The sequence below is a fragment of the Mangifera indica genome, chromosome 9, assembly GCF_011075055.1.
Source record: "Mangifera indica cultivar Alphonso chromosome 9, CATAS_Mindica_2.1, whole genome shotgun sequence".
Lineage (NCBI taxonomy): Eukaryota > Viridiplantae > Streptophyta > Magnoliopsida > Sapindales > Anacardiaceae > Mangifera > Mangifera indica.
The window spans coordinates 563,641-587,876 of NC_058145.1; the positions used below are offsets into that span (position 1 = coordinate 563,641).

At 35.3% G+C, this 24,236-nt stretch overlaps 2 protein-coding genes and 1 pseudogene across 7 annotated transcripts; 2 read left to right on the forward strand and 1 right to left on the reverse strand.

The window, feature by feature from the left end:
- The first annotated feature begins 888 nt into the window (after positions 1-888).
- On the forward strand, positions 889-21,585 carry LOC123224896 (plastidial pyruvate kinase 4, chloroplastic-like). 6 transcript variants are annotated; one of them, XR_006504084.1, is made up of 6 exons: positions 897-1,069; positions 1,450-1,517; positions 1,780-2,282; positions 2,456-4,105; positions 4,660-4,850; positions 21,054-21,585. XR_006504084.1 is itself a non-coding variant. In XM_044648651.1 (5 exons), the coding sequence occupies exons 2-5, from the start codon at positions 1,458-1,460 to the stop codon at positions 4,796-4,798; spliced, it is 2,352 nt and encodes a 783-aa protein (XP_044504586.1). In that variant the 5' UTR covers positions 889-1,026; positions 1,450-1,457; the 3' UTR covers positions 4,799-5,176. The 6 variants fall into 6 exon arrangements, 4 of the variants coding, with proteins under 4 accessions (XP_044504586.1, XP_044504585.1, XP_044504588.1 ...); XR_006504083.1 differs by lacking the exon at positions 21,054-21,585 and adding an exon at positions 4,951-5,267; XM_044648651.1 differs by lacking the exon at positions 21,054-21,585 and having other exon boundaries at positions 889-1,026; positions 4,660-5,176.
- Positions 6,445-11,062, reverse strand: LOC123224898 (cyclic nucleotide-gated ion channel 1-like). The gene is made up of 6 exons (XM_044648654.1): positions 10,495-11,062; positions 10,218-10,421; positions 9,851-10,134; positions 8,422-8,533; positions 8,109-8,345; positions 6,445-7,009 (listed from the first exon to the last, which is right to left on the reverse strand). Exons 1-6 carry the CDS (start codon positions 10,921-10,923, stop codon positions 6,542-6,544), a joined length of 1,734 nt encoding a protein of 577 aa, XP_044504589.1. The 5' UTR covers positions 10,924-11,062; the 3' UTR covers positions 6,445-6,541.
- On the forward strand, positions 14,132-20,900 carry LOC123225618 (annotated as a pseudogene).
- Positions 21,586-24,236: the final 2,651 nt, after the last annotated feature.

Genomic DNA, 24,236 nt, shown 5'->3' on the forward strand with positions numbered 1-24,236 from the left:
TTTGAACATAAAATAATTAGTTCAAGATTGAATAACAACACCAAAAGAGAAGAGTTACGGAATAAAATAAAAAAGAATCATCTCATAATAAAAAAGAATTGTCGGAAAAAGAATAAGAAAAATTATCAATGAGATGAAGCTTTGATGTGACAGCACTAAGAATAACAACAAGGAGAGACCGGAACCTATAAGGGATATTAATCCACATCCCCGTTATAAGGATGAAAATGATTCCTTATCTCATTCTCATGAAAAAAAATCTCTTTTTTTTTTTTCTATTCCCATTAAAAAAAACCTTATTTCTGTACCCTCTAAATATAACATAACAAAATTAATTAAAATTAAAATCAATCTATTATTTCAAATGTCACAAATATTATATATGCACAACAAAAATATAAATAAAGATTGTATAAGATAAATAAGATTTGATAAACATAATAAAGATTTCAATATAATTTTTTTTAAAATTTTAATAATTTATTAATTTTATTAATTTTGAGATTTATTTATTAAGGATACTCATATCCAATTTTGATAGGAAAAAAACCCATGCCAGACCCTCCTTAATTGAGTGAAGAATCTATTTTTATTAATAATAAATACTAATTTCTACCTGAATAATTATATTTTACAGTTATATTTTTATCTCTGATTCAGGATAAATCATCCATTGTAATCCTTTATGATAGGGTTAAAAAGAATATTCTAATGCACGTGGCAGCCGAAGAATCAGTAGTTACTTATCTGTAGGCAGAGTAACATCGTCTTAGAATCTGCCACGTGGTAGAATTTGACCAAATCTGGCACGTGCTCATCACACTTCCTTAATCCTTTCCGCATTTTCTCTCACTTTCTCGGGATAAAAACAGAATTACTCTGCTCTTATGATTATCCCAACTTAAAAAATAAATATACGAAATTATACATTTTCTTTCCGAAATTTCTGGAAGACCATTCTTATTTACAAAAACCTGATAAAGTTACAAGCTTTATTATTATTTTTTCCGGGAAAATTTTGTGCAGGTCTTTTCTATCCAAACAGAAAGAGGATTCTACGTTCTTGAGTGTAAAAATTTTCAGTCTTTTAGGTCTTTGTCTGCTAGGAAAATGTTAAAAACGAAAAGGGACTTGAAAAGTTTTAATTTTTTTAAAAGCTTTTTTCGTTTTATTTTTTTTTCTTGTTTGGTAATTGCTTGTATATTAGGTTTTTAAAATTTATCATTTTAATGTTTTTTTATTGATTAATATTATGCAGCTTCAGTTATTTCATATTTGAGCTTTTGAGGTTGAGATTTATGAATCATTTTAACAAAGAAACAAAGTAACCCTTAAGCACATGATAACATATTGGTGATTATTCATGACACACACATCTACGATTGTAGATGTAGTATTACTCGTGGTTTTACGGTCATTTATTGATTTTATGTATGTTGGTGAATGCAGGTGAATAGATGAAATTGTGTGGGGTTTCAGCTGCTGTTGCTTCCACTCAGAGAATCACTTTAAACCATGTAATTGGTCTTGTTCCCTATACACATTATGCATTTGTAATATGATGCTTTCGTTGTGCTTTTCGTGTATCTTTTGTTGATAAATTTGGAATAAGAGTGTGATGTTGATGATGACATTGGTCATTTTAGTGATAATTAGGCAATGGAGGTGAAATTTAAGGTGGATTTGTTGTTTGTTTTCTTCTAAGCATCTATGAACATTGATTTTTCTTTCATTTTCTTAGAAAATCAGTCCAAATATGGTAAATTTTCCTTTTTTCAGGCTGGTTATGCAGAGCTTGCACTGTCCAACCCAAGGGGCAAGCTCTCACACTTGTCATGTAGGCATCAATTGAGACAGCCTGTGAATGCTGTACAATTATTAGTGGTAAAGAGGCGGGAACTTACACCAAAGACTTTAGCCTTTTCTGTCCCAAATGAAAACGGTGAAGCTGAAAGAGAAACATCCAATGATTGCACTGATGATGGCCTGGTTTTGGAAACACAAACATCGCATGATTCTACTGATAATCACCTGGTTTCAGATAGAGAAACATCTCATGATTGCACTGATGATGGCCTGGCTGTGTGTTCTGAGAATAATGAATGTTCTGAGCACCAAGATGTAGAAGGTGTTACTTCACCTTCATCTTTGGAGGAAGATATTTCTCAGAGTGCTGAGGATTCGAGAAAGCAAAGAAACCTTCTTGAAAAACTAAAGGGTATTCGCTTACATGTATTAGCATCTGAACAATGGAACACTTTACAACTCCAATTGTGTCACGGGTATGCATAATGTATTATAAGGTTATTAGACATCTCTCACTCATCAAGTTCTGGCAATTTATGGAATAATAAATCTGTTTCAGTTACCAAACTGCTATATGTTTGGAAGTAATCTGGGCTACCATTTATGATACTTTCTGCATTCAAAACATAATTTTTTTGTGTCCTAGCAGGCATTACTTGGAGAGTGCAACAAACTTAATTCATTACCTGGCTCTGAAAGGCCTTGACATTAAGCAACTGAAGGAAGATCTCCGTTCTACTGGTCTTTTGAATTTGAAGACTATCAATTCATTTGTTCTAGCATGTCTAAATGCTGGAATCCAACTATTAGAGAACCGGAATTCTAGTTCTCATGATACAAAAGAGAACATTAGTGTGGGAAGTTGCACTAAGGAAATATTGTACCAAAGTCAAAATGAGAAGCTCACAGTGAGAGCATTGAGGAAGAAACTGTTGTTCAATAAAGAGTTATTGTTGGGTGCAATTCGGGGTAACAGAACCATTAATGTTATGGTGACAATTGGCCAAGAAGCTATTGAGAGTGACACGCTTATAAGTGACGTTCTTAAGGCTGGGGCCTCCATTATTAGGATAAATTGTGCTCATGGAGACCCTAGTGTATGGAGTGAAATAATCAGAAAAGTAAAAAGTAGTTCTCAAATGTTGGAGATGCCATGTCGAACTCTTATGGATTTAGCTGGACCAAAATTCCGTACAGGGAAGTTGAAGCCTGGTCCATGTGTAATTAACATATCCCCCAAGAAAAATGCCACTGGTAATGTGATATTGCCGGCTCAAGTTTGGCTTTCTTACAAAGGATCAGGTCCTCCTCCTTCTCACTTGTCTCCTGATGCAGCCCTATTCATAGATGACCAAAATTTTCTCAATGAGCTCAAGGTAGGTGACACTTTGAAGTTTTATGATGCTAGAGGGAAAAAAAGGATGCTCAAGATTACTAGGCAGTTTCATGTCTTTTCTAGTACTGGGTTTGCGGCTGAATGTACAAAGACTGCTTATATTCAGTCTGGGACTGAATTGTGCACTAAAGGAAAGAAAGGTAGGCTGTTAACTGGAAAGGTGGTAAATGTCCCTGCCAAAGAGCGATTTATCAAATTGAAAGTTGGAGACTTGCTAATCATATCACGAGATAGTTCATTGGATCAGGAAGAACTATCTGGTCTGACAAGTGGTGCTCATAGGATAACTTGTTCATCTGGCTATCTATTTGATTCAGTCATACCAGGAGAACCTATAGCTTTTGATGATGGAAAGATTTGGGGTGTAATCCAGGGAGCAAGTAACTCAGAGATTGTTGTCTCGATCACTCGTGCTGGTCTTACAGGTACTAAACTTGGATCAGAAAAATCCATAAACATCCCAGAAAGCAATATTCGGTTTGAAGGTCTTACCTCAAAGGATCTCATGGATCTTGAATTTGTTGCCTCTCATGCTGACATGGTAGGCGTTTCTTTTGTTCGAGATGTTCGTGATATTGTTGTGCTTCAAAAAGAATTAGAGAAACGGAAACTTAGGAACCTGGGTATAGTTTTGAAAATTGAGACAAAGAGTGGGTTTCAGAACCTGCCTCTCATGCTCTTGGAAGCTATGAAATCTTCGAACCCTCTTGGGGTTATGATTGCAAGAGGAGATCTTGCTGTGGAGTGCGGGTGGGAAAGGTTGGCTGATATACAGGAAGAAATTCTTTCTGTATGTGCTGCTGCCCATGTACCAGTCATTTGGGCAACTCAGGTTCTGGAGTCACTTGTCAAGTCTGGTGTCCCTACGAGAGCTGAGATTACTGATGTTGTCAATGGAAGGAGGTAAGTGTCCGATTTGTTAGTTATAGTGGCCATTTCATTTATTGATGCAGTTCTATTGATAGAGCTGACTTAAATCATTTTTAGTCTTCCTTATGTAACCATGGCCTGAACCCATATGGCCAATCTTTAGTTATCTTCTGTGGGCACCTAAGATTATTACTATTGCTTATGCAAGTCTGTTTTTATTCAAATTGGACAATGTTCCTCTTGGTCGTAAGACCTTACTAAAACACACATTACCCTAATTTCTCTCATCTTGCCTTAAAATGTTAAGGCTATTGTAATTATTTCGGCTGAAATAAGCTGTTGAGACCAATTTTGATCTGTAAAACTGCATAACCTTTTGGATGAGATCCTGCTAATTTATTTTGATTTTGCACGGATGAGCCAGGTTACAATTACTCTTGATATGGTACACATACTTGTTTTGAATCTTTCCTAGCTAGCAGGGAATTCCGTTTTTCATTATAAAATCTCTATCTTCAATTTTTCCAGATGCATATGGTGCTAACACATAGGCAAGGATTAAGTGAAGTCCATCTTCGTTTTGGCAGGGCAAGCTGCGTAATGTTAAACAAAGGGCAATATATTGTGGAGGCTGTTTCAACTTTGGATACCATCCTTCACATGAACAATTCTCAGATGAAAGCAGACCTGGGGCCTATTATACTTTCGAGCTACTTCTATAGCTGAAAAATTTCCCCTTGAATGTAATCACCTTTTTGTAACGAGCACACTAGATGAGGTTTGGAATCTCAACTCCTATAATTTGTCTTTCCTTTATAGCACTTAGTATCTACTGTTATTGTTTCTTTCAACAAGCCGATTTTGTGTCATGAGATCAGGATTTTAGTCATCTATCCCACCCATTCTTCAAGAAAACCTGGAAAAAGGAAGCATATTTTGTGCTTGCACTTCTCGATCAAAATGAGGCATTTTAGTCTTCTACACCGGCTCCTGCTTTTGAGAGCCACTCTGTAAAGCATCAAGTCATGCTGAAGCACCTTGTGCTGATATAATCCTCTTATAAACTAGGCTCCATTTCCCTAGTAGGCATTCACTATTTCTTTCTATTATGAGCAAACACCAGATATGCTGTGATTGGATCAAATGTCTGAATTTTCTAGATTCAAAGCTAATGCTGTGATTTTTTGTATATATATACTAGTGCTGCAAAAGAGCTGAGCTGAGTATCATTGGGCCTAAGCTTAGCTCGATAGGGTGGATGCAATGTTCAACTTGGGAGTCCAAAGCTTGAGTTTGAGATAAAGATAAAAATTATTGACTTAAGCTCGACTAAAAAACTTATAATTAAATCTAATAATTTGTATATTTATCAATTATATTGCATATTCAAAATTTGATATTGGGTTGTATATGCAAATTTTAAAAGTTGAAGGGTCAGATAAAATTTTTCATACTAAAATATAAAAGTTTAATAGGGGTAAATGTAAGATTTTGACATGGTAAATAAAAGATTTAAGACTTTTAAATATTTATTGGTATTAAACAGTTTGCCTAAGCTTATGATCCTGAACTTGGTTCAAACAAATACTTGAACTAGACAAATTTAAGCTTTGCTGGATAATAACTAAGCCGAGCATAACTTGACACATCTAATCTATCCGAATGGTAATATGGATAGAGAATTTACAAGGATAAAGTTTAAAAAGCATTGAACAACTCAACCGTTCTTAAACAACATCACCAAAGAAACAATTTACTTACCCAGCAAACAAATTACTAATGAAAGCTAAGCAGTAAGTAGATTCTTAATCTATGAAACATGGCTCCTCTGGCTTCTCTGGTACCCTTTTCGCTATGCCTTCATAACGATTACATTGATTAACAAGAAGCGTGTTAACAACAACCTGTTAAGCATAATAGGAGGCACCACCAGACCTTGACGAAATCCCACCAGTCATGAGCCATTCATCTTGCTCATTCCTTTGCTTCTTTTCAATATGGCGACGGCAAGCGGCTTGTATAGAATATGCTGCCCAAGCCCTCCAGTGCTCCGAGTTAAACCTTAAAGCACGCTGGATCTGAGTCCTGTTAAACCGCTTGCATAATTTTGAGCAACAGGCTTCAAGTCATAGGCTGCTATAAAAAAGGCTTCAATTTCAGTACAGGTTCTAATGGTTCTAGCTGAGGTAGGAAGGTTGTCAGTTGGGGAAGGAGGATTGAGGACCATAAAATAAGATCTACTTCAAAGCAGCCGCCATCCTTTAAAATATCAGCATTAATCGAACTTTTTATAGTATATATTATTTAAATACTCAATTAGATATTTAAAATAAAGTTGATAAAACACTGCTTAATAAAATTACTAAAAAGAGTTAAACCAAAACCTATATTTTTTTATGGTAAAAATGGAAAATAATTAATCCTATACAAATGCAACCCAATCTCTTCTTCATGCAAGAGAGCTTCAAGCTACCTTCTCTTGTATTTGTGCCAGGCCTGTTGTATTAACCGGGCCGCGTCAGATCTCTTCGGACCAGCGTAGTAGCTATACAAATGCTCTTGCTGTTTAGTGGCAGGCCTGAATTGGGAGACCACAAACTTCAAGTCATCAGCCTTGAGAACTAATGCTTCAACTTTAGTAAGGGCTCTGACCGTTCTTGTTGAGATGGGGAGGTCGTTCGAGGACTGAAGATTCAGTGCCCAGGAGATGAGTACATCTCCAAAGCAATCTCCGTCCCTTACATAGCAAGCGTTGTAGAAACCTGCTCTTCCACCGTCAGTTGCGACGCTTGAAAGCTTGCCTTGCATGACGAACAGCATCTCATCAACTGGGTGACCTTCCCGAACGAAGTAACTGTCCTCTGTGTACACCATCGGCTTCAGTCCGTCGCACAAATCATTCAAAAGGGATTCAGGCATGCTTGCAAACAGTGGTACCTTAAATTCATCCAAGGTGGAAAAAAAAAAAAAGTGATTAATAATGAAAATTGATCAGTTCAAGAATGATAAAGCGTTCTTGAATATATGTCGGGAAAGAGGTTAACTGCCAGTATATAAAGTGTTAGAAAAAGTCCTTTTAGCTAGTTTTTAGGGTAAAAGTAAAGCTGGAGGTGTTAAAACTCAAGTTTGTTAGTTAGCAAGCTTGAGCCCCCAAAGGGTACGTAGTTTGGCTTACAAAAGTTAATAAAACTTTCCTGCCAAGTTTAAACCATGAGTTTGAAATTCATTGCTCTCTAAGCGACATAAGTCAGTCATTGAACCTGAATTTTTACCTATCCAATGTGATCGACTAGAGTTCAGTTAAAAAAATAATATTTTAATCTTTTAATTTTTAAATTATTATAATAAAACCTTGTAACACATATATATTTATTAATTATTCTTTAAATTTTAAGATTAAAAATAAGAATTTAAGAGTGTAAATATAAGATTTGAAACTTATTAATATTTTACTCAAACTGAATTATAAGCTAATGAATTTATTGAGTTGACCATCTTTAAGTTCGAGTGTAAATAACCATTAGTCGAGTTGAGTTCAAGCAACTCACAAGTAGCTCAACTTGACTTACACCCTTAGGTCAAAGAGTCTAAATAACACTTAATAGTAGGATCATAGTTCAATTGTAATAACTTTATTCAAAAGTCCATTTGAGTGATTCATTGACGTAAAGATCCAACCAGTAATTTGTTAATCTTTTGAAATTCGAATGGTTTCTTCTAAAGAGTATCGAAACAATACCTCAGAAGTGTGAAAGGAGGTTATTAGGTTTCATGAGCTAGCTTCTAGGTTTTGTAGTAAGAAGGCTAGTTCCTGACAAGTAGCTAGTTTTCTAGGATTTAAAAAAAACAATATTACATGTACTTATTTTGAGTATAAAAATGAGTATACATTTATGTGTATTATTATGTGATTGAGTGTTATTTTATTCTTAATTTAAAATTATTCTATCATATGATGATATACATAAAATATATACTTATTTAGATATTTAAAGGTAGTATATATAGTTTTATTTAAAAAAAAAAAAAACCTTACTTTCTTGATCAAGTCTAAGCCCAGTTGACTCTTGACTCCACTTCTGAGGTCCCTGGGAAGATTTTTAATCAAATTTTCGACGTCAAAACCTCTAGTTTCTCTCCATACATATTGTCTGTATTTCCTGACCTTGTGTTGGAGATTATCTGAGAGCTTTCTAAAACCGTTCCACTGCTCTATTTCTTGTCCCTTTAATCTCATCTCTTCTGCTTTCGCATTTCTCGACTGCAGGTATATCTGTCAACACATTTATATATATTACATTCAAATAAATTATAATCCATTTGATCTTTGAAGTATAAATTATGCCAACCTGCACATTTCCAATCAGATAGAGCAAGATCGTCCAACCAGAGAGGATTACCAAAACTGCGAAGAAGTTTTCCCAGATAGAGGAACTTGTCCGGAGGTTTTGACCTAAAGAACTGCAAAAATTTGGATTTAAAGATTACAAAATTTCAAGAGTTTAATATATACGTGAAGCAGGAGAACCAAGAGAACAGAATGGAAATTTCATCATCCAACAAAATTAAACTCATGGATCTCAAATTTCAATAACCCATTAGATAATAATTTCCTACTCCTTTAAGTTTGAAAAAATTACACTTTCACGCCTTTGTAAATAAAATTTGTTATATTTTTCTTATAAAATTGATAAAATGACATAAATGTTTTTCATTCTTACCATAACTAAATAGTAGTTATCTATCCACTCTTAATTAGTAATTATGAAACTAAACCCTAAGCCGGCCATGACTAGGGCATAGTCAAGGTCAATTCCCAGTCGTATCAATTAAACTAATAATTAAATTATATTCAAATTTTAATCATTACAAAAGTAAAAAGCTAGATCGGTCTTAATATAAGGGTCCAATTTGTAGAGTTTCTCATTATAAAAATAAAAAAGGTTGGATATAAATGACATAAGAAATTGTAATAAATCATAAGGTTAATATGGAAGCAAAAAATTCACACATCTGCTATTGGTGTCTTTGACAATCGATGTATGTGTAACGGTGGCTAAGATCGACTCCTCTTTCAAGTAGACATCACAGGAGCAATGTCAAAGGGGAGTTGACCTATATGGAAGAGGTAACTTCCATATTTGAGTGCATGGACCGCATCTCAGGAAGTCAAGTAGGGTGATTATTATTTGAGTATGAGCTCTAGCGCTTGCACATGTGATAGGTAGACCCTTGATAGCTTCCTTACTTGATCTCACACAATAGTAAAATCAAGCTTCTTGGTTTAACAAAATCAAGCATAACTAGCGAAGTCATAAACGGTTAATATTGCTGATGAGGGTGGCACAACAAAGGGGTGGCTAAATCCATTAGCTCTCATAGATATAAGTGATATTAACCTTATTGTATTGAATAAAGTGATAAAATATTTTTTTATAATTAAAAATTAACACTTGATTTTGACATATTGAAAAATGAACTTGTGGAAATTGTGCATCAACCTACTTTGTATTAATTATCTTTTGACTCGCAACACACTTTGGACTTTTGCACCACTCTTTACCAGACTTTCGTGTTATGTATTGTACACATAGATTAGGAAGACACTTTGACAGTCAACTTGAGAGCTTTGATAGATCATCCCCAAGAGCTGCAACTTCAGAAATATATTTTCACTGATACCAAACAGATCGAACGGCGAATATATGCGAAAACAGCTTATATATATAGTTATAGTTCAAGGGGAAAGTTAAAGTTTATGCACAGACACAAATTTACCTGAGGATTTGCAGGCCCCTTACAAAGGAATATAAAAACTTCTGGGGAAGATCTGTCACCTCTACGATGCCAGACTGAAGAGCATCTTGGTATATTCCAAAATCAAACACAGTGGTATTTGGCTGTTTTGTTGGGCATAAATTGTCTAATAAAGCGAAGTCTCCCAAATTCACGTCACGACAGTAGATGGAAATACGACTGCATCCAGGGGGATTTACGCAGGCTCTCTTCCAGCAAACTGTTTCTCTTTCTATAGCCAAAAAGTACCATAAAGATCCATACACCTGCAAAGAGCACAAGATTATTAACCACCTAAAATGAGCGAAAATTGCCTAGAAAGCCGATTGACTGAAAATCTGTAGCTTACATGACTTGCAAGCATGTAAAGAAGAAGGTTAAAGGCTACTTTGGTGACTGTAGAGTCATAAAGATTCCTCGAAGTCCTTTTAACTTTTCTGAATAATGGGTAGAGCCGAATTAACCTTGGGACATATTGCATAAGAACAAAATATTGCAGTAACTTCATTGGGTTCCGGATTTTCCAGCCTCTTATGAGAACCCCGATCACCCCCTAGACAAAGTAAAAACAAGAACTTGTATAATTTGACATCATATATTTAATGAAATTCCATTAATTTTCTTACCTGTGGGAGAGGAAGAATTGAGAGAATGTCAATGGGAAAGTCATACAGAAAATATTTTCTTGCAATTTCCCAGGATCTATCTTTTAAAAAGCCTCTTCTATTGATCATGAGGTTACGAAGAAAGTGAGCATGCAGTTGGAAAATAATATACATAAAATGAAAGAAATCAAAAAAAGAACGGACAAAAATCAGTGCAGTCCCCCAGTTCTTGTCCAGTCCAAGGCACTTTTTCTTATCATTGATCACTGGAATGTACAAGAACAAAGGATCCAACAATATTGCAGTCACACACGATACCAGAAAAACCAAATTCCAGAAAGGCGCCTGCGAGTCACGGATTTTTCTTTTTAAACGCAACCCTGCTAGTACTCGGGGATAAGTTCTTACTGGCCGAGTCCTGGGCAGGCCAACTTCCATAGTTATATCCATATATATACCCAGTCCACCAGAAAATTGCTTAAAAGATGTTTTAATATGATTTACACAGATTTTGAGAAGTGGAATGAAGGATCTTCACTCAAATACTAAGAATAGATAAATTAGGATATCAAGAGAGCATGAACAAGAGGTTGAAAGGTATCTGGGGGCTTTGTTGACCGCCTCCCCAGATCACCTTCTTATCTTCTTCTTATCTACTGCATATGACGTTGACGCAAACAAATTTAACAATTTTCCCTGTATACATTGATGTGATGTTTTAGAGTGAAAAAAAAATAAAAATTATATTATTCAATTATAAATTAACACTTTAAATTATACATAAAATTTTTTATAATTTATTATATATATATATATTTTTTAATTTAAGAGTTAAAATTAAATAAAATAAAATTAAGGAAGAGTGGATTTAAAATTTTAAGATTTATAGTGATTTCATTTTATGCATATAAATTAATAATTTTTTAAATTCACCTTAATTAATAATTTTTTTAAGATTTATAGTGATTAATAAAGATGACGAGGCCTCTGTTGAGGCCCAGCTATTGAATCCAAACCCTAATGAGGATCCCGTTGGCATTGCTTATTTTAGTATTCCTGATTACCCATATAGAAGAGACCTGATCCTGCAGAATTGAGCCAATTATTCTACTGTTTCTCGTGAATCCATAACGCATTTGATTTTAATTATCAGGACAATCAATTTTGAGAATAATTTATTATTATGTTATTATATAAATATTTAATTGGATTCTCAAAACAAAACATATCTCAAATTCTTCTTTAATTATCATTATTGCATTTTCGATATGCCATGTTTGCCGTATTCTTTACGTAGATGGCCTTGTTGGCAAGGGAATACAGACATACTAGATTGAAGAGATAGTCAGAAGGCTTGTGTCATTGACTTTGAATCCATGCTAATCGTAATTCGATCTATCAAATTAGGTTTTTGGCCCAATTATCTCTAAATAGGGAGAAAGTTTCCCAATTTTAATAGGATGAAACAAGGATAAAGATAATTAAAATTTTTGAAATAAAAAATAAGATAAAAACGAAAATATATGTATCTCTAACTCGTCTCTTTTTTTATTTATGTTCTCCCTTATATATCTCTCAAACTTTTCTAATAAATATTTTATTATTTTTGTAATGAATTGATATCATCCACCTTTAGCGACAGCCACAGTGAAGAATCAAGTCCTACCGAAGCACCATGTGCTGATATATTCCACTTATAAACCAGGCTCTATTTCCCCAGTAGGCAATCCCCATTTCCTTAGTATGAGGAAATACCTTGTACGTTGTGACTGAATGGAAATGTCTGAATTCTCTAGGTTCAAAGCTAATGCTGTGATTTTGTAGATATATGTAGCAAAACACCAGCTCCAACAAGAGATAAAAAAGCCTGTAACTTCAGGAAATCTAGTTGCCTAAAGCTTGTGGGTTTGATTTTCTTTTTTTTTGGTATATTCCAGATTTTCTTGATGCTTTATATGAAGTGATTGGTATTTGTTATGAACCCAGCCAATATTCAGCCAGTAACCAGTGGAATCCACACACTTGCCAACAGAGGAATGAAACCAATCAACAGAAATGCAAAATACCCAAAACGGACTATATTAAAGGCCCTGCTCTTTCAGATGAAAGGTGCAAGAACCCATTTGTTAGCTAGGATGGCAAGTGTGCTCTTATGCTAACTCTCCATTTCAGTGATATTTCTTTTAAGAAGGCTCAGCATAATTTTTTCCTACAGATTTTCCTTTTAGTCCAACTATATGATTCTCATTTGTTTTAGTGGTATTTCTAATAACATTTCTATGGTAATTGATGAACCCATTTGAGAAAGTCAAACCACCAAATTCATAAATCTTAGAAAACTAGTTTAACAAGCTATTACTAGAGTCTATTACTTTAATACGGGTATATCGAAACCGAATCTTCTAGATGAGGCTAAAGATTTTATATTTTAACCAGTTGTTTGTATATATATTTTATTAGTATGCATTTTTTTTTTTTAACATCACAGGAAAATTACTCTGAAATATGAAGTAATATAATTTTGTATTTGATTGGGAAATCAAAAGTCTACTCTGGAGTCTGAGTGGATGTCCATTTCAGTGACACAAGCCCTCCAACTTTGTCCCCTTGCTTCTACTCAGCAGCTTCCTAACTTTGATCAACTTTATTTCCTTGCTTTTTCATTGACATTTAGAATGGGGAAAACATGACATACCGAAAGTGAAATAATAAAATAAAATAAAAAAAATCAAATGAGCTATGAATTCACGAGGAACAGTAGAATAATTGGTTCTATTTGACAGGATAAGGCCTCTCCAATTTGAATTAGTGTTTAGCTTGATTTGAACTAAAGTTTTAATTTAACAACACAAATCGAATTCTCTTTTGGTGATACTGTTTATCCTACTAATAACATTATTCATCTTTTTGATTGTACTATTTATACCATCCATAACACTATTTATTCTATTAATAACATTTTAACAACATATTTGACTAATTCAAATTTGATTTGAATTCAATTTAAACTGATCATAATAGATTCGAGTTGAGATTGAACAAGATCATGTTTAGGTTTGACTCAACTCGAATTCAACCCTTTTATGTAAACTTTATCCTTACAATTTCGGTACTTCTATCTTATGCTAAAATGTTTTATCTATCTACGCAGATACATGCCTTCCAAGTTTAGTTCATCAAATTAAATGGGAATCTCTTCAATCACTGTGTTTTTTATCCTTTCAATAAAATTATTTGAATAACTTTGTATATAAATAACGATATATCATTATGTGATTATGTATTGTTTTATTTTTAATTTTTGAGTATTCAATCATATGATGATATGTTGTTATTTGTGTATAAAATTCACATTCAAGAGCTAGCTCAACTCTAGGGCTCAATATGAACCAAGTTAGCCTAGACATGAAAGCCAATTCAGTTTGAATTCGAACAGAGTTTTTGGCTTGATTAAACTTGAATTCATAATTTGAATATGTAGTTCGAGTTCAATTCAAATTCAAACTACAAATTTCAGTAGAAAAATCTTTTATTTGAGTCAAACTCAAGCTATTCTTAATCTTAACTCGATGGATTTAAAGTAAACTATTTTTTATTCGAACTAAACTTAAACCATAGGGTGTTTGGGTTTGGCTTAGTTCATATCTAAGATTATTATATGAAAAGTGAGCTGAACTCAACCATTCTTCATGGCCAAGAAGCTATTGAGAGTGACACGCTTATAAGTGGCATTCTTAAAGCTGGGGCCTCCATTATTAGGATAAATTGTGCTCATGGTGACCCTAGTTTATCGAGTAAAATAATCAGAAGAGTAAAAAGAAGTTCTCAAATGCTGGAGATGTCATGTCGAATTCTTTTGGATTTAGCCGGACCAAAACTCCGTACAAGGAAGTTGAAGCCTGGTCCATGTGTAATTAACATATCCCCCAAGAAAAATGCCACTGGTAATGTGATATTGCCGGCTCAAGTTTGGCTTTCTTGCAAAGGATTAGGTCCTCCTCCTTATCATTTGTCTCCTAATTGTTAAAACTCATGAGAGTTTGCCTTAAAATTTGAAGCTGATGTTTACAAAAAGGGAAACACATGTTTTATTTGAAAAAGTCTTAGGTAGACTTAGTTGTTCAGATCAGATTCTTGCTCCTTAATTTTCTGATTTTCAATTAATAAAGTAGTGCCAATAAAATCTAATAGTAGTTGAGATTTATTAGGATTTTAGTTTGGTTGTAAGCCTATAAATAGGCATTCTCATTTATGAAATTAATTGTAGTGTGCCTTCCTTCAATATTTTAACTCTCAATTTCCTTTGTTATTTTCTTCAAAATACTATATTTTCAGGTTATTATAGAAAACCTAAATTTGCCAAGTTACAACAGTGGTATCAGAGCTTAATTCCTTCAGGCTGTGAGGGTTATTTGAGTGTAAACACTGTGAGGTTAAGAGAAAGAGATTTCCACATTCATTTATGGCTTCTTCTAGTTCTTCTACTCCTGCAACTCCAATGTTTACAGGAGATCATTTTCACATATGGGCTGTAAAAATGAGAGTTTATTTGAGATCTCAAGGTCTATGACATGTAGTGGAAACTGATGAAGATCCACCTGCCTTGAGAGAAAATTCGACTCTTGCTCAGATAAAGGCACATGAAGAAGAAAAGCTGAAGAAGGACAAAGCCTTGACATGTATCCATTCAGGTTTGGTTGATGACATCTTTACCAGCATTATGCACTTGGACTCTCCTAAAGTTGTATGGGATAAGCTAATGGAGACATTTGAAAGAGATGAAAGAGTGAAGGCAAACAAGGTACTTACTCTTAAGAGAGAGTTTGAGCTACAAAAAATGAAAGATGATGAGCTGGTGAAGGACTACTCAGCAAGGCTTCTGAAGCTGGTCAACTAGATCAGATTGCATGGTGAGAATCTACCTGATCAGAAGGTGGTAGAAAAGATTATGGTTTCAGTACCTCAAAAGTTTGAAACCAAGATCTCTGCAATTGAAGAATCTTGTGACTTGCAAAGACTCATAATTTCAGAATTAATTAGCAAGCTTCATGTACAGGAGCAAAGAGTTTCAATGAGAAGTGATGTAGCTACTGAAGGTGCTTTTTAAGCATATCACAAAGGAAAAAAGTCCTTCAAGAACAACAAAGGGAAATTTGCAGGATCTTCACTTACAGCAGAAAAAAAAAAGAATTTTCCTCCTTATTGTCATTGCAAAAGAACCAATCATGTTGAAAAGGATTGTTGGCACAAAAATAAACCTCCTTGTAGTTTCTATAATAAAGTCGGCCACACTGAGAAGTATTGTAGGGCCAAGAAAAGCCAATCTCAACAACATCCTCAGCAACATGCCAATGTAACTGAAGAAGATAAAAATGATGTTGAGCATTTGTTTATGGTCTCACAAGCACTTAGTTCTCATGAACTAAATACTTGGCTCATTGACAGTGGCTGCACAAGTCATATGACAAAATATCTGGTGGTTTTCACCTCTATTGATAGATCAATTCAACCAAAGGTCAAGTTGGGAAATGGTGAAGTTGTGCAGGCCAAAGGAAAAGAGACAATTGCTGTCAACACCAAGAGAGGTACAAAAATTATCACTAATGTTCTTTATATTCCAGAACTAGATCAAAATCTTCTTAGTGTTGCTCAAATGCTAAGAAATGGATATGCAGTCGCTTTTAAAGAAAAATTCTGTTTCATCACTAATGTTCATGGAACCAAAATAGTCAAAATCAAAATGAATGGAAATAACTTTTATTTGAAGCTTGACTTAGTTGAAGATCATGTCTTTAGTGCTAAGATTGATGAAAGTATTGTTTGACACAAAAGATATGGTCATTTCAACTTGAAGTCATTGAAGTTTATGCAGAAAGTTGGTATGGTTAAAGACATGTCTGAAATCACAATCAATGCTCAAACTTATGAAAGTTGTGAGCTAGGAAAGCAGCCTAGACAACCATTCCTTCATGATACGACCAAGATAGCTACTCAGAAGTTAGAATTAGTCCATTCAGATATTTGTGGACCAATGAGCACAGTTTCATTAGGCAGCAATGTGTTTTTTGCACTATTTATTGATGATTTTAGCAGAATGACCTGTGTTTATTTTCTAAAAACCAAGTCACAAGTGCTTTCCAAATTCAAAAGCTTTATGAAAATGGTTGAAAACCAAAGTGGCCAGAAGATTAAGGTGCTCAGAACTAACAACGGAGGTGAGTATACCTCAACAGAGTTCAACATTTTCTGTGAAGGAGCTGGAATTATACATCAGTTGACAGTTCCATACTCACTATAGCAGAATGAAGTCTCCGAGAGGAAGAATAGAACGGTGATGGAGATGGCAAGGTGCATGCTATTTGAAAAGAAGTTACCAAAGCTTTTATGGGCTGAAGCAGTCAATACTTCAGTATATTTGCTTAACAGGCTTCCAACTAGGTCTATTCTGAGCAAAACACCAATAGAGGTATGGTTTGGTCTAAAACCTTCTGTTAAGCACCTGAAAGTATTTGGCTCATTGTGTTACTTTCATGTGCCATCTGTGAAGAGAGGGAAGCTTGATGAAAGAGCCGAGAAAGATGTATTTGTTGGGTATGCAGCAGAATCAAAAGGTTACAAGATTTATAGCTTGAGTGGAATGAAAATTGTGATAAGTAGAGATGTGCACTTTGATGAAAACTCCTATTGGGATTGAGACTTAAAGAAAGTCAACAAGTGTGATCAAGCCACTCCATCTTTTCCTGAACAAGCAACAGAAAGTACAAGTATTGAAGATCCACTCGTAAAAGCAACTTCAGACACACCCGTGCTAAAGGTGAAGTCATTATCTGATGTGTATGAGAGATGCAATCTTGTACATGCTGAGCCTACATGTTACACAGAAGCTGCAAGATTTCCAGAATGGATTGAGGCCATGAAGGCTGAAATTGATGTTATTGAAAAAAGTGGAACCTGGAAGCTGACAGAACTACCTAAAGCTAAGAGGGTAATTGGGGTGAAATGGGTTTTCAGAACCAAATTCAATTCAAATGGCTCAATCTTTAAGCACAAGGCCAGATTGGTTGCAAAGGGCTTTGCCCAAGTTGTTGGAGTAGACTACAATGATACATTTGCACCAGTAGCTAGACATGACACTATAAGGCTACTACTTGCTCTTGCTGGTCAATTGGGATGGAAAGTGTACCATTTAGATGTCAAGTCAGCCTTTCTAAATGGTATACTTCAAGAAGAAATTTATGTTCAACAACCAGAAGGCTTTGAGGTTGTTGGCAATGAGCACAAAGTGTACAAGCTACATAAGGCTCTCTATGGTCTGAAGCAGGCACCAAGAGCTTGGTATAGCAGGATTGATTCTCATCTAATCCAGCTTGGATTCAGGAGGAGCGAAAATGAAGCCACCTTATATTTGCAACAAATTAATGATGGTTTGCAACTGGTAGTGTCACTTTATGTTGATGACATGCTAGTTACTGGAAGCAATATGTAGGTTCTGGCCAAGTTTAAAACAGAAATGCAAGATGTATTTGAGATGTCTGATCTTGGCATCATGAACTACTTTCTTGGAATGGAAATTTATCAATGCAGCTCAGGTATTTTCGTTTCACAAAGAAAATATGTTGTTGATATTCTTAAGAAATTCAAGCTAGATTCATGCAAAGGAGTAGCAATTCCACTGGCACAAAATGAGAAGATTTCAAAGAATGATGGTGAGAAACTTGAAGAACCTTCTGCATATAGAAGCTTGGTAGGCAGCCTACTGTACTTGACAGCAACCAGACTTGACTTGATGTTTCCAGCTGGTTTGCTTTCAAGATTCATGAGTTCACCTACCAATGTTCACATGGGAATTGCAAAGAGGGTGCTGAAGTATGTTAAAAGTACAACAGATCTTGGCATCTGGTATTGGAAGATAGGAGGAGTTAAACTAAATGGCTATGCTGGCAGTGATTGGGCAGGAAGTGTTGATGACATGAAGAGTACTTCTGGCTATGTATTTACAATTGGTTCAGGTGCCATTTGCTGGAATGCAAGAAAACAAGAAATGGTAGCACAATCAACTGCAAAAGCGGAGTATATCTCCCTTGCAGTAGCTGCAAATCAGGCAATATGGTTGAGAAAATTGCTTGCTGATCTAGGCCAGGAACAAAGCTCACCAACTGAGCTTTATTGTGACAACAAGTCGGCCATTGCCATTGCTCAAAATCCTGTCCAACATGGACGGACCAAGCATATTAATGTAGAATTTCATTCCATAAGGGAAGCTGAAAAGAATTCACTTGTCAAGTTGCATCATTGCTCAACTGAAGTGCAACTTGCTGACATAATGACTAAGGCGTTTCCTAATTCAAGGCTGGAGTTCCTAAGGATGAAGCTTGGCATGTCCAAGGCAAATCTCAAGGAGGAGTGTTAAAACTCATAAGAGTTTGCCTTAAAATTTGAAGCTGATGTTTACAAAAAGGGAAACACATGTTTTATTTGAAAAAGTCTTAGGTAGACTTAGTTGTTCAGATCAGATTCTTGCTCCTTAATTTTCTGATTTTCAATTAATAAAGTAGTGCCAATAAAATCTAATAGTAGTTGAGATTTATTAGGATTTTAGTTTGGTTGTAAGCCTATAAATAGGCATTCTCATTTATGAAATTAATTGTAGTGTGCCTTCCTTCAATATTTTAACTCTCAATTTCCTTTGTTATTTTCTTCAAAATACTATATTTTCAGGTTATTATAGAAAACCTAAATTTGCCAAGTTACAACACTAATGCAGCCCTATTCATAGAAGACCAAAATTTTCTCAATGAGCTCAAGGTAGATGACACTTCGAAGTTTTATGATGCTAGAGGGAAAAAATGGATGCTCAAGATTACTAGGCAATTTTATGTTTTCTCTGGTACTGGGTTTGCAGCTGAATGTACAAAGATTGCTTATATTCAGTCTGGGATAGAATTGTGCACTGAAGGAAGGAAATGTAGGCTGTTAACTGGAAATGTGGTAAATGCCCCTGCCAAAGAGCGATTTATCAGATTAAGAGTTGGGGACTTGCTAATCATATCACGAGATAGGTCATAGGATCAGGAAGAACTATCTGATCCAGCGAGTGGTACTCATAGGATAACTTGTTCATCTAGTTATCTATTAGATTCAGTCATACCTAGAGAGCCTATAGCTTTTGATGATGGAAAGATTTAGGGTGTAATTCAGGGAGAAAGAAACTCAGAGATTGTTGTCTCAATCACTCCTACCAGTCTAACAGGTACTAAACTTAGATCAGAAAAATCTATAAACATCCCAGACAGTAATATTTGGTTTGAAGGTCTTACCTTGAAGAATCTCATGGATCTTAAATTTGTTGCCCCACATGTTGACATGGTGGGTGTGTCTTTTGTTCGAGATGTTCGTGATATTGTTGTGGTTCAAAAAGAATTAGAGAAACGAAACTTAAGAACCTAGGCATAGTTTTGAAAATTGAGACAAAGAGTGGGTTTCAGAACCTGCCTTTCATGCTTTTGGAAGCTATGAAATCTTCAAATCCTCTTGGGTTATAATTGCAAGAGGAGATCTTACAGTGGAGTGCGGATGGGAAAGGTTGGCTGATATATAGGAAGAACTTCTTTCTGTATGTGCTGCTGCCTATGTACCAGTTATTTGGGCAACTCAGGTTCTGGAGTCACTTATCAAGTCTGGTGTCCACACCAGAGCTGAGATTACTGATGTTGTCAATGGAAGGAGTTATGCATCTGATTTGTTATTTTTACTAGCCATGTCATTTATTGATTAGAGGAATTCTATTGATAGAGTTGACTTAAATAATTTTAAGTCTTCCTCATGTATCCATGGCCTGAAGACTCATATGGCCTATCTTCAGATATCTTCTGTGGGCACCTAAGATTATTACTATTGCTTTTGCAGGTCAGTTTTTTGCCAGTTGGATGGTGTTCCTCTTGGTCGTAAGACTTTACTAGAGCACACATTACCCTAATTCTCCTCATCTTACCTTAAATTCAAAGGCTGTTGTAATCATTTCAGCTGAAATTAGCTGTTGAGACCAATTTTGATCTGAAAAACTGCATAACCTTCTGGATAAGAACATGCAAATTAATTTGATTTCCTACGGTTAAGCCAGATAGCAACTACTCTTCAAATATGTGCACATACTTGTTTTGAGTCTTTCCTAGCTAGCAGGGTTTTCAGTTTTTCATTAAAAAATCTCTTTCTTCAATTTTTCTAGACATATAGTGCTAATACAATAACATAAGCAAGGATTAGTGAAGTCAATTCTTCATTTTGGCAGTGCAAGCAGCTTAATGTTAAACAAAGGGCAATATATTGTGGAGGTTTTTTCAACTTTGGATACCATCCTTCACATGAACAATTCTCAGATAAAAGCAGACCTGGGGCCTGTTATACTTTCTAGCTACTTCTATCGCTGAAAAATTTGCCCTCGAATGTAATCACCTTTTTGTAATCAGCACAACAGATGAGGTTTGGAATCTCAACTCCTTATCAATTGTCTTTCCTTTAAAGCACTTAGTATCTACTGTTATTGTTTCTTTCTACAAGCCGGTTTTGTGCCATGAGATCAGGATTTTAGTCATTCTATCCCACCCATTCTGTAAGAAAACCTGGAAAAATGAAGCATATTTTTGCACATCTCAGACAAAATAAGGCATTTTAGTCTGATACATCGGCTCCTGCTCGCGAGAGGCACACTGTAAAGCATCAAGTCATACTGAAGCACCTTATGCTGATATAATCCTCTTATAAACCAGGCTCCATTTCCCCGGTGGGCATTCACTATTTCCTTCTATTATGAGGGAACACCGGATTGTTGGATTTGGGTTTATTGCATTAGGATTTAGTTTGCATAGGCCCACACAGATATGCTGTGACTGGATGCAGGTGTCTGAATTCTCTAAATTCAAAGCTAATGCTGTGATTTTTTATATATATACTGGTGCTGCAATCGAGCTGTGCTAATTATTGTTGGCCTTGAGCTCAACTTGATGGGGTAGATGCACAGTTTGAGTTTAGGGGCTGCAGGAGTTCAAGATAGGAATTGTTAACTTAAACTTGGTTCAAGAATTTATAGTTAAATCTAATATATTGTATATTTATTAATTACATTTCATATTCAAAGTTTGATATTAGGTTGTATGAGTGAATTTTAAAAAAAGAAGGGTCACATAAATTTGTCGGGCTAAAATATAAAAGTTTAATGAGGGTAAATATAAGATATTAAGGGCATTAATGTTGTGCAGCGGAAATATAAAACACAACTTCTATGCTATTGAATATAATAAATAATTAAAGCAGAAAATAAAATACAGAAAAATAAAAGAAAGAGAACACAAGTATTTACGAGGTTCGGTAAATGTACCTACGTCCTCGGCGCCGCTGACTACTTTCACTATCTCCAAAGAATAGTTACAAAGGAAACATAAACTATTAGAGATCCCTAAATAATAGGATTCTTTCAATACAATTGTATCTGACTACAACTGTCTTAGGGATGATTTTGAACTGAAACCAAGGCCTCTATTTATAGCCTTTGGTAAAATACAAAGAGATTAAATTAATAGATGTGGGACATAAAGAGCCACTAATTTCAACAATCTCCACCTTGGCGATTTAGTGAGTCCCACCAAATTTCCTTTATACGATCTTCTTCAGTGATGACTTCAAATGTGCCTTTCGGCGCAATTTAAACTTGCAGGATGTTGATCAAGTTCAAACAATGATTGAACTTGATCGTTGTTACCACCTTGGTCATCATATCTATAGGATTCTCAGCAGTCTCAACATATAATAATAGATAAATGAAAAACCCATCTTGTAGCCTGCGAAAATATACATAATTATCATACTTGCTTCTTGTGTACCTATGCTCCATCATAAATTGATCAAATCGCTTGTACCACTGTCTTGGTGACTGTTTCAGTCCATAAAGCGATATCTTCAATTTGCAAACCCAATTCTCTTTATCAGCAACCTTAAATCCTTCAGGCTGAGTCATGTAGATTTCCTCTTCCAAATTACCATGTAGAAATACAGTTTTCACATCAAGTTGAACTAGTTCAAGATTCAATTGTGCTACCAAGGCCAACAAAATTCTAATAGAGGAATGTTTTACAACTAGAGAAAATACCTCATCAATCCTTTCCTTTTGAGCATAGCCTCTTGCTATCAATCTTGCCTTGTAGCGAATATCTTCTTTGTTAGGAAATCCATCTTTTCTTGCATACACCTACTTGCATCCAATTATCTTCTTGTTCTTTGGCAATCGAACTAACTGCCAAGTTTCATTCTTCTGAAGGGATTGTAATTCCTCATCCATGGCTTTCTTCCACTTTTCAGCCTCTAGACCTTTGACTGCTTCTTTATAAGTGGAAGGAATATCATCATCTACAATTGGAAGTGCATAGGCCACCATATCAGCAAATCGAGCAGGCTTACGTATTTCTCGTTTTGGCCTATGTGATACAATTGATTCTTGTTGCTGTTGAGGTTCTTGGGTTAAAACCTCTTCATCTTCACTTTCCTCCTCTGCCACTGGAATATCACTATTATTTTCAACAACTCTAACTGGGTTTGTTGTTGTGATTGTCTCAAACTCCACCTGTTGTGGAATACACTCCATCTGTTGTTGAGTATCATCAGTCTTCTTTGTTACCTTCTTTAACATGACAGATTCATCAAAGGTAACATCTCTACTGTGAACGATTTTCTTCAACTTTGGACACCAAAGACGATATCCTTTCACTCCATAACTAATCCCCATAAAGATTGCTTTCTTAGCTCTTGGATCTAATTTAGACTCCCTTGTATGATAATAGGCAGTCGAACCAAACACACGTAAGGAATCATAGTCATTAACAGGTTTTCCAGACCATACCTCAAGGGGTGATTTCCCTTCAATTGCAGTGGATGGTAAACGATTAATGAGATGACATGCATATGTAACAGCCTTAGCCCAAAATGGTTTGCCCAACCCAGCATTGGATAACATACATCTAACCTTCTCCAGCAAGGTTCGATTCATGCGTTCAGCCACCCCATTTTGTTGTGGTGTTCCTTTAACTGAGAAATGAAGTACAATACCTTCAGCCTGACAAACTTCAAAAAACGGATCACTAGTATACTCACCACCATTATCAGTTCTTAGTCGTTTGATCTTTCTGCCAGTCTGAGTTTCAACCATCTTTTTCCATTTCAGGAAAACACCTAATATGTCATTTTTCTTCTTTAAAGTGTACACCCATGTCCTTCTAGAAAAGTCATCAACAAAAGTAACAAAGTAGTGTCTACCTCCCAAAGAAGCTATCTTAGTAGGTCCTCACACATCAGAGTGAACATAATCCAAAATACCTTCAGTATTATGAATTGCAGTACCAAATCTTACTTTTGTCTGTTTTCCCAAGACACAATACTCACAAAAATCCAACTTGCAGGTCTTCGCTCCTTTCAATAAGCCTTGTTTCACCAAACTAAATAAGGCTTTTTCCCCTACATGTCCCAAACGCATATGCCAAAGTCTGGTTGTTTCATCATCTACATCTTTTCCAGATATTGCAGCTGCTAATCCAAAAACTGTACCACCATTATAATAATATAAGTTATTTCTTCTTGTACCTTTCATCACTACAAAGGCACCAGAGATAACTTTCAAGACTTCATCTTGTATTGACACCTTGAAGCCTTTGGATTCCAAAACTCCCAAAGAAATGAGATTTTTCTTTAACTGTGGTACATGTCGAACGTCCGTCAGA

What these genes read in the sequence shown, in the direction of transcription:
- LOC123224896 (XM_044648651.1), top strand. Translation starts at nt 1,458, where the DNA reads ATGAAATTGTGTGGGGTTTCAGCTGCTGTTGCTTCCACTCAGAGAATC. An exon ending in AGAGAATCACTTTAAACCAT is followed by an intron (nt 1,518 to 1,779) that starts GTAATTGGTCTT and finishes TCCTTTTTTCAG; the next exon opens with GCTGGTTATGCAGAGCTTGC. An exon ending in CAACTCCAATTGTGTCACGG is followed by an intron (nt 2,283 to 2,455) that starts GTATGCATAATG and finishes GTGTCCTAGCAG; the next exon opens with GCATTACTTGGAGAGTGCAA.
- LOC123224898 (XM_044648654.1), bottom strand. Translation starts at nt 10,923, where the DNA reads ATGGATATAACTATGGAAGTTGGCCTGCCCAGGACTCGGCCAGTAAGA. An exon ending in CAATTCTTCCTCTCCCACAG is followed by an intron (nt 10,422 to 10,494) that starts GTAAGAAAATTA and finishes TACTTTGTCTAG; the next exon opens with GGGGTGATCGGGGTTCTCAT. An exon ending in ATCTGATTGGAAATGTGCAG is followed by an intron (nt 8,346 to 8,421) that starts GTTGGCATAATT and finishes ATGTGTTGACAG; the next exon opens with ATATACCTGCAGTCGAGAAA.